The sequence below is a fragment of the Festucalex cinctus genome, chromosome 13 (assembly GCF_051991245.1).
Source record: "Festucalex cinctus isolate MCC-2025b chromosome 13, RoL_Fcin_1.0, whole genome shotgun sequence".
NCBI classification, from domain to species: Eukaryota; Metazoa; Chordata; class Actinopteri; order Syngnathiformes; family Syngnathidae; genus Festucalex; species Festucalex cinctus.
In genome coordinates this window covers 10,110,987-10,120,905 of record NC_135423.1, presented here as the reverse complement: position 1 = coordinate 10,120,905, position 9,919 = coordinate 10,110,987, and the positions used below count along the sequence as shown (strand labels likewise).

The following is a 9,919-nucleotide window of genomic DNA, read 5'->3' as shown; positions in this document are numbered from 1 at the left end:
CTCGCTCTTTGATTGCATTTTTGTTCCAACATTTCAAGCTCAACTTCCTCTCGGGATCGGCGGAGCCAGTTCCATCTTTGGGGGCTGAAAAAAAAGCTCTGGACTCGGATGCTGGAGGCTTAACGGTTCGGGTCTCGTTTTTTTTTCTTGCGGAAATCCACATACGAACCGCAATCATCCAGGGAGTGCGCCATCTGCTGGGAACATGTGGTACTGCACCCATCCCACTCATTTCGACAGGTGTTGTTGAGGTGACCCTTTATAACTGTAAACACTTGTAGTGATTTAAAGAAATTGGAATATTAGTGGTTGTTGATTTGATTGTTGTGCCCGTTGTTCTCGCACGTCTTTTAACTTGATTTAAAGTGCTGTGTTTTTGCTACTTCTTTTCATGCGACCATTTTCTCTATCACTTAGCCTCACTGGCGTTGCGAGTGTCTAACTTATCCCAGATGACTTTGGGCATTGAGAGAAAATGGAATGCACCCTGAACTGGTCGCCAGCCAATTACAGGGCATAAGAGGTCGTGCTTACAAAGCCTCTGGGAAATTTCATTGCCAAGGTAATTCTTTTTGACGGAAACAATGGGCAAATTCAATTTCCCAAGATAATTGAAAAGTTCTTGAGTTCTCTCGGTGGAGAAGCCACGATTGAAAACAACCATTCACCAATTAATTAATTAATTAATTTTATACCTAGAATTAAAGATACATTTCACACAGGCAATCAGAATTTGTAATTTGACAGCCACAAATACAATGCAGGAATTCAGTCTTTGTAAACTGCATAAAAATATGTTTTTTCAAATAATTAGATTTATAACATGGACTTCTTCATTGGCATATTTGTTTCTCTTTACAAAGAACGCAAAAACAACATGCTTAGTAGTAGTAGTAGTACAAAATTTGCGTGACGTTTCTCCAGAAGTCGGCTTCAGTTGTTTCACAACTTCAGAAAAGATAAATATTTAGAATGTAATTGTTTTACCCTCTTATTTTAATTCTGACATAATTTAGGCTACTTTTATTTCACTGTTGCATTTTTATTTTGTAGAACATGTAAGCTGGATTGCCTGATCGTTGTGTTATACTGTACATCTATGTTCAAGAAATGTTCATATAAATAAAACGCCAGAAAAGACTATGAAGCTTCTGGACTTTGAAAGACTTCAACTCCCATAATTCCACGTAGCGTCACCGAGTCGACGAATGACGCATGCGCGAGCGGCGGGCAGCTGGGTCGTGGTGTGACCATCATGGCGGCGACGTACGTGGAGATTCTGAGGAGCGAGTTTCCTGACATCGACTCGGAGTTGTTCGACTACATCACAGGTGAGAGGCCGGACTCGTAGTCGCCGCGTGCCGGGTGTCGGCTGGCTTTCAATCGGGGATGTCGTCGCTGTCTTGCTCCGGGTCAGAGGAGCGCAGGCCGGCCGGCCGAAGCAGTCTGTTAGCTGGAAGCAGTAAGCAGCTACCCGGCGTGGCCGAGTTTGGCGCTCGCTTGCCGGCTACGCGGCTCCACGCTACCCGACTGCGACTGCGGTATGTGAAACCAAAAAGCATCAAGCGCAGCGGTAATCGTGTCAGTCACGAGGATATTTTCCCTCTTTTCTGACATTTCAAATTCTAATTCGAAAAGGCGACTGAGTATCAAGTGTGACATCATGGTTTAAAAAAAAAAAAAAAAAAAGGGTACAGTAATTGATTTACAGGACATTAGCATTAGCTAAGCGGACATATCTCACATCGAGTCCAGTGATATGTAGGGATGTAACGATAACGGCGGTGTTATTCGTTGTAGTCTTCCGATAGTAAAAGCAGCACATCTCCGGAAGAAACTTGACTTTTCTTCCGTTTAAGATTAACACAACATTGTGAACTACAAAGACCAGGATTCTTTGCGCTGCTGAGCCAATAACAGCATGACAATAAAACTTTTGTTCACTTGTGTTATGTACAAAACTACAATGTTGTGCTTTTCTCCCTTAATATTATGAACTTAAAAAACAAACAAACAAAAAAACATCGTGAGGTTGTATACAGCATGATGAGCTTCTTTATATCGCCACCCTCCCCATAATATCGTGATAATTGTATTGTGAGGTTCATATTATAATATTGTATCGTGACGTATGGATATTGTTACATCCCTATAAGCATGTGTCATATTACTGTGACCAAAATTAAGAATGTTAGAAATCCTTCAAAAGCACCAATCTGTGGTGAATTTCTTAGTACAATTAAACAGTTGCTAATCAATGAAAGAAATGAATAACTTATTAAAAGTTGACTTGCACCTAAAAGCCATTTTAAAAGTCCAATAAGATGCAGATTCTTTTTTTTTTTGCATTAAATCTTTTTTTGTTTGTTTTAAATACAATTCCTTTATGTGTGCATGTGTCCGTCGGTGGCAATAAAGGTCTGGATTCCATTTGGGGAATGGAAAAGTCCACAGTAGTGAAGGTGTTAAAGATGCGAGGGACACGAAATGACGTAAATGTTTATTCATGTGTGTGTGCATCAGGCGTGCTGGACGGCTGTGGGGCCGACTTTGAGGATGGCGAGGAAGTGTTCGAGGCGGTGGGCGGCGTCCTGCAGGAGGTGTCTGCCGATACGAAAAATGAGGACGACGTCCGAGGCATCTGCCTGCGCATGTTCAACACGCTGAGGCTGTGAGCGCACATCCACGACCATGCGAACATGTGACCTTGTCAAGTGCTTACACCTCTGCCTGTGCTCAGGAGCGGCTGTCCCACCTCCCAGCGTCAGGTGTTGCTGGACGCGCCGGTGCAGCTTTCCCAGATGTCGAGCGACACGAGTGAGCGCCCGCCGCCGACGTGAGCAAGTGTGCGTGCGGTTAGCGTAGCTGACGTGTGTTTGTTTGCTGTGCGTAGCCTCGGCCAATGACGACATTCAGGGCATCTGGATGATGAAGCGTCCTCAGAACACGGTACGTCTTACTCTGCTGCTGTTCTCGCCAGCTCTCAAGTGTTTCGGTGGGGCTTAGAATAGTTTGCAATGTTTTCATTTTGCTGTGCTTGCTGGCGTCACATGACCAAATCCAGCAATTGGGTAAGTCGTGACATTTGCAAACATCCAACACTGTGATGTCACTTTCAGTAGCCAGGAAGTGGCAAAATTAGGGAACCCAATAGTACGGCTGTGCAATTAATCGAAATTCAATCACAATTTCAATTATTGCATGCCCCAATTACAAAATCAGCATAATCGTAAAAAGATTAATACAAATTTTTGAGTTGTTTACATTTATACATTTGCACCTTTTTTGAATTTTAAAATAATTTAATAATTTTGTTTCATCCAAAAGGAACTTGCATAATTATAGTGTTTCAAAGAATTTGTTTGAAATTAATATTTTTTTATTTGTTTTTTAGTTGTTTTTTGTTTTGTACCAAAAAATAACCATCCTACTGGACAATGCACAAGCTGATCTCCAACTTCAAGTTTTTGCTAACATAAATAAATAAATAAATATTATTATTATTATTATTATTATTGTTGTTGTTATTATTTATTAATTAATTAATATAAATACAATATTATAAATTCTAGTGTTTCTATTTTTTGGTCATTATATTTTTAAATGTTTAAACATTTTCTTGTTTTGTACCAAAAATAAATAATTGTTTGAGTAATCGTGATGTCAATTATTGCCACACTTATCGTATATGATGTCAATGGATAATTTGATGTATTTATTTTATTTGTATCTCTGAAAGCCATTTCCTCCAGTGGATTTTTTCCTTCTGGCTTGCACCGTTTGCTAACAGTAAACAACGCAGTTATTTCTAGACGTCTTGGACAAAGAAGCGCAGCTAAAAGTCACATAGACGTGTTGGTCCTGCATGTGTGTCGTTCAGATGGTGGACAGCAAGAAGCTGGAGAAGGCTGAGGCCAAGCTGAAAGCCAAACACGAGCGACGCAATGAGAAGGACTCGCACAAGGCGTCCGCTCCTATGTGGGTCTTTGATTTAGGCATCGTCACGTCCTCCACTTTGCTGTCGCGTCTTATTTTGCTGTCCTTCCCGCGGCGCCCCCTAGTGTCTTGGAGGAAGCATCAGCCAGTCAGGCCAGCAGCAAAAAAGAAGGACGAGCCGACCAGGCGGGAAAGAACCGCAGCTACGACATCCGCATTGAGAACTTTGACGTATCCTTTGGAGAGAGGTGAGGAGGACGGCTGAGCGCTCGTCAGCGCGAGCAGCCATTTTGCACTTGTGTCAATGGCGCGCGATTTCGTCCGCAGGTGTCTTCTTCAAGGCGCCGAGCTTTCGCTGGCGGCGGCCCGGCGCTACGGCCTGATCGGCCGGAACGGCTTGGGCAAAACCACGCTGCTCAAGATGCTGGCCAGCCGCAGCCTGCGCGTCCCTCCTCACATCTCCATCCTCCACGTGGAGCAGGAAGTGGCGGGCGATGACACCACGGCACTGCAGAGCGTCCTGGAAAGCGACGATCTCAGGGAGGGCCTGCTCCAGGAAGAACGACGCCTCAACGCGCGCATGGCCAACGGAATGTGAGTACGGGCGCAACCGGTTCGGAACACAACTTGACAACCGCTTGACGTGATTTGATCACAGAATCGCAAATTTGTTCACAGAAAGTGGACTCTGTTAAGAAGACATTTGTTTAAAAAACAACAACAACAAAAAACAAAACAAAACTAAAATACTCACTGTGAAGAAGACACCAGTTTTAATATTGTGTTTCAGTGATGGTACAAAAAGAAACAACTTTCTCATTGAAAAAACATCAGTTTATGTCTTGAGTAGTTTTATCGTAGATTATCTGGGGTTTATTACCAATATTTATTGTGAGATAATCGTTATTGTGAGCCTTGTATTGCATATCGTATAGTATCGTGAGGTACCCAGAGGTCACAATTCATCCATGAGGCCACAACTAACCAATCATCAAACTCAATCTGCAAACATTTATGTCATCAGTGATTTTGAAATTGCCCAAAGCAGGATAGCAGAATGGCTTGTGTACTTGACTCAACAATGCTCAATGGACATGTTCGCAAGTGCTCCTTTCTTTTGTTTTGCAAAGATGGCGGGCGGCCACTCGTCACGTTGCTAAAAAGCGCTTGTGCTGCCTTTTGTTGTGTTTGAGGATAGACTTGCATATTTTGCGGACTCATGTTTACGTTTCCCCAGGCCTGCGGCGCGGCTGATTTTATTGATGGTGATGAATCCACCTCAACACTACAATTAGCATTAGCATGAGTTACATGTGGCTGCCACCTTTGGGAATATCGTCTTGAAACACCTGGAAAGCGTCCAGAAGAAATCCTGACGTAGACCAGCTCCTCTCACTAGTCGTCTTCCACTTGCGTTAGTCACACAAATGAAGGTTTTTTTTTTTTTGGGACCAGATTTTCTAGTAGACATCGCACAAAGATTTTTATGACGTACAAAAAGCAGAAGCGATGATCCAATTTTCCCAAGTTGTTGGTGCGTTGCGCTCAGGTGCAAGTGGCCATCTTGGCACGCATGCTTGTCCTGTTGCTATTCTCGCCTTTGCTGTTGCTTTCAGGGCCGAGGGGACGGAGAGCGTCCGCCTGTCGGAAATTTACTGCAAACTGGAGGAGATTGAAGCCGACAAAGCCCCCGCACGGTAAGCGTGCGTGCGTGCGTGCGAGCGAGCGAGCAAGCATCCAGTAGGATTGTTGGTGAACTAACAGTCTTTGATTGATGTTTGTCATCCCATCAGAGCCTCCATCATCTTGGCTGGTCTCGGATTTTCACCCAAAATGCAGCAGCAGCCCACCAAGTGAGTTTACATACACACACACGCGCGCACACACACATTAAGGTTCAAATGTGTGTGTGTTTGTGCAGAGAGTTTTCAGGAGGCTGGAGGATGAGGTTAGCATTAGCAAGAGCTCTCTTTGCACGGTGAGTTATTTTTTTTTTTTTTCAGTTTATTTTTTGACCGCCGTGGATGGCAAGTGTCACAACTGTCACATCTTCTATTGTGTTGTGTGCGTGCGTCATCAGGCCTGACCTGCTGCTCCTCGATGGTGAGTCAGATGAGCTGTATTATCAATTGTGGGTGGGCAAGTACCAACCTGGATGGCACCATTCACTTTTTGCCATTTCGCTTGAGCATCTGAAGCTAGTTTGGCATCGAATGCTTTTGACACAATCAGATTTGAAAGCAGCTTCAGCGCAGAAATGTCAAAAAGAGGGGAAAAAACTACCAAATATTAAATATTAAACATTAAACTTGAGCGTGCGTGTTTCCAGAACCCACCAACATGTTGGACGTCAGCGCCATCCTGTGGCTGGAGAACTACTTGCAGGTCTTAGCCGCCATCATTGTCGAGCCACGGCTAGCATTAGCCTGAAGCTAACATCAATGTGGCCCCCCTCCCTTAGACGTGGCAGTCCACCATCTTGGTGGTGTCTCACGACCGCAACTTCCTCAACGCGGTGGTGACGGACATCGTGCACCTGCACTCGCACAGGCTGGACAGTTACCGTGGCGACTACGAGAACTTTGTCAAGACCAAAGAAGATCGACTCAAGAACCAACAGCGAGAGTACGAGGCGCAGCTGCAGTACAGGCAACATATACAGGTACCGCACACGCGCATGAGTTAAATTCATGCTAAAGATGATTGTTTAAAAAAAAAAAAAAAAATGCAATCAGTCATGGATTTATTTATTTTTTTATTTTATTTTTTTTGGAATGGAGTGCACTTAGTCTTTTGTCTTTTGTGTTGTTGATGAATCCACGCTTGAGGTTAAAAATTTACAAGCCTTAAAAACTAACAAGCCTTAAAAACTAACAAGCCTGATTGAAACTGTACTAAAACTGAGACTAAATTAAAAAATGTCTGATAAAATTAACAATCAAATCAGCTCTCCTCGTTGAATTGAATGCAAATTTCACACGCTACAAAAAACAAATGGCACTCGCTCAAAATCAAATATGTCAACAATGACATCATTGTGAAAAAGATTTGAATGCATGCGAGTAAGTCTTGTTATATTGTCCATCTGCACGTGTGGCAGCAGTGTTTGTGTTGCTAGGTTAACAACACCATCCAGATGCTAATTGGTAGCCCCTGTCTTTATGGACTTTCCCCATTATAAGTTAGCATCTAGCTAGCAAAAGCTATGGCAAGATCATTCTTTCTTTGTCCTCTTTAATTTGTGAGTAAACTTACATACATGTCCAAAAGTTTCCATGAGAAAGACGTCCCAGTCCAGCTCCTGCTGCGCTTCACTAATATAGCCATGCGGGAGAAATGATGGAGCAGCAGTTTTGTTTTGTTTCAGGTGTTTATCGACAGGTTTCGCTACAACGCCAACCGAGCGGCTCAAGTGCAGAGCAAACTCAAAGTGCTGGAAAGATTGTAAGTGCTCGCCAGTACGCCGACAGCGCCGCGGTGGACGTGTTGTGACGCTCCCGTTTGTTCGCAGGCCCGAACTGAAGCCCGTGGAAAAAGAAGCCGAGGTCACGTTAAGGTAAAAGGTCAGCCAGTAAGCTATGCCTCCCTCAGCTGTCAAAAGTGGACTTGATTTGTTTTGTGTCAGGTTTCCGGACAATTTTGAGAAGTTGTCGCCTCCCATCCTGCAGTTAGACGAGGTGGAGTTCTACTACACGCCCGACCAGCGCCTCTTCTCCGGACTCAACCTGTCCGCCGACCTGGAGTCGCGCGTCTGCATCGTACGTCTTCAACGTGTCTTCCAAATATGTCCTTGATGTGTCAGTCGTGTTAGACACGTCTTAAACGGGCCTAGCATGTCTTTCAACGTGTTTTGAACACATGATTGACATGAACGCGTTCTCGGGTTTGTCTTCCAAGCGTCTCACACGCATTTTTATCTTGCGCTGGCGTCAGGTGGGCCAAAACGGCGCCGGCAAGAGTACGGTCCTCAAGCTTCTGATGGGCGAGCTGACGCCCATCAGCGGAGTCCGACAAGCTCACAGGTGAGACCACTGACCGGTGCCCCCGCGTGGACGTCTCGTGTACTGACGATTCTTTGTGACAGTAAACTTGATTGAAATGGCACGAATCCATCCCGTTTTTTTTCACGAAGAAACGTACAAAAACATCCTAAAATATTCGGCATCGTTCATATTTGCATACGCAAATCACCGATGGTTATCAGCTGTGACGTTGCGCACGTGTGTGCAGGAATCTGAAGATTGGCTACTTCAGTCAGCACCACGTGGACCAGCTGGACCTCAATGTTTGCTCCGTGGAGCTGCTTCTCAATAAATTCCCCGGTAGGTCACAGCGAGCCTCATGGCCAGCGTGCGGCGGTGGCGGCACTATGACCCGACAGGCGTGTTTGTGGCGGCAGGTCGGACGGAGGAGGAATACCGCCACCAGCTGGGAGGTTACGGTATCACGGGGGAGCTGGCCACCAGGCCCGTCGCCAGCCTGTCGGGAGGCCAGAAGAGTCGGGTGGCCTTCGCCCAGATGACCATGTCCTGGTACGTGCCCCGGCCCACCGTCCGTCCGTCGGCCCGCCCTCTGACGCTGTCCGTCTGCACTTTCAGCCCCAACTTCTACATCCTGGACGAGCCCACCAATCATTTGGACATGGAGACCATTGAGGCGCTCGCCAACGCGCTTAGCAAATTCAAAGTGAGTCCCGCTTGACTTGAGACCGCCGTCGTCGTCTTACTTTTGACAACTTGACGAGGATGACTTGGGCTGTTCCACCAAATTTTGACTTCTGGCTTATGTGATGGCGAAAGTGCTTTTACTTTTTAGGTGTTTGACTTTTGAATGATTGAATGCAATGAGGCATTTACTTGCTAATGCACACATTGAGTTCCTCCACATATTGACTCGGTTAACAAGCATATTACTGACCATGAACGTGGATTTTAAACATAGAAGGGCAAAAGCATGCCTTGTGAAAATTAAACTGCTAAAAAAAAAATAGCCACCAGAGGGTGCTAGAACTGCATAAATGAAAATCATCCTGACTGTTTTTAACAGATGTGCTACTTTTAATATTGTGACGATATATTGTGGCAGTTTTTATGTCGCGATATCACGATATTGCCGTTATCGTTACATCCCTACTTTGAGCAAACCTCAGATCACACGATAAGCTTGGAGAACAATCTTAGAAAAGACCATTGTACGTTCATTTGTCATCCTTGGTCAGGTAGGGCCAACATGGGAATGTTCTCAATGTGTGTACCTGACCCAATATAACTTTGGTGTACGCCCACTTGACTTTTTTTTTTTTTACCTTTAAAGTATATGATGAATAATAATCATGTAATTTGGTTTTGGCTTGGGGGTCACTTTGAAGGATTGTACTTGTGTGTAAGACGCATGGTGTGAATTTGGAGTCCATGTGCGGCAGGGCGGCGTGGTCCTGGTGTCGCACGACGAGCGTCTGATCCGGCTGGTGTGCAAGGAGCTGTGGGTGTGCGAGGGCGGCAAAGTCTTTCGCCTGGACGGCGGCTTCGACCAATACCGTGACGTACTGCACGAGCAGTTCAAGAAAGAGGGTTATCTGTGAGGAAGCCCCGCCCACCCCTGCATTCAAACCCTCTCCCGCCAGAAAGGACCACGCGACTTGCTGCTATGCAGGTCACCCGCTCCAGAGAGGGAGCGACGGACGGGCCTGATATTTAATTTGTTTTTGGTTCCTTTGAGTGCGCAGATGTTTTATTTACTAAGAAAATAAATGTCACACATCACATGACTTACTGTTTTGTATTCAGGAAGCCAAAGCTCCACATCCGCTACGTTACATGTGTCCCACCTCCAAAACCCCTGATTCCAATGATGAGCTCATCAGCACAAGCCTAATCATTTGCATCAGGTGTGTTGCCCTGCAGAGTTTGACAGTTGAAAATGGCAACCTCCTGATTGATGAGTTTGTTGGCAAGTCTTCATTTCCTCCTCTCCCCTCACTTCA

General features: G+C 45.1%; 1 protein-coding gene across 2 annotated transcripts; it reads left to right on the top strand.

Moving 5' to 3' along the window:
- Positions 1-1,195: 1,195 nt before the first annotated feature.
- Positions 1,196-9,703, top strand: abcf3 (ATP-binding cassette, sub-family F (GCN20), member 3). 2 transcript variants are annotated; one of them, XM_077540478.1, is made up of 22 exons: positions 1,244-1,331; positions 1,418-1,541; positions 2,524-2,671; positions 2,741-2,817; positions 2,894-2,949; positions 3,881-3,978; positions 4,062-4,184; positions 4,264-4,530; positions 5,553-5,633; positions 5,730-5,789; positions 5,858-5,914; positions 6,017-6,039; positions 6,266-6,321; positions 6,398-6,598; positions 7,304-7,380; positions 7,448-7,492; positions 7,562-7,694; positions 7,870-7,958; positions 8,167-8,258; positions 8,336-8,468; positions 8,535-8,622; positions 9,359-9,703. In XM_077540478.1, exons 3-22 carry the CDS (start codon positions 2,652-2,654, stop codon positions 9,515-9,517), a joined length of 1,935 nt encoding a protein of 644 aa, XP_077396604.1. In that variant the 5' UTR covers positions 1,244-1,331; positions 1,418-1,541; positions 2,524-2,651; the 3' UTR covers positions 9,518-9,703. The 2 variants fall into 2 exon arrangements, with proteins under 2 accessions (XP_077396603.1, XP_077396604.1); XM_077540477.1 differs by lacking the exon at positions 1,418-1,541 and having other exon boundaries at positions 1,196-1,331.
- Positions 9,704-9,919: the final 216 nt, after the last annotated feature.

What these genes read in the sequence shown, in the direction of transcription:
- abcf3 (XM_077540477.1), top strand. Translation starts at nt 1,256, where the DNA reads ATGGCGGCGACGTACGTGGAGATTCTGAGGAGCGAGTTTCCTGACATC. An exon ending in GCGCGCATGGCCAACGGAAT is followed by an intron (nt 4,531 to 5,552) that starts GTGAGTACGGGC and finishes TGTTGCTTTCAG; the next exon opens with GGCCGAGGGGACGGAGAGCG. An exon ending in GGAGTCCGACAAGCTCACAG is followed by an intron (nt 7,959 to 8,166) that starts GTGAGACCACTG and finishes ACGTGTGTGCAG; the next exon opens with GAATCTGAAGATTGGCTACT.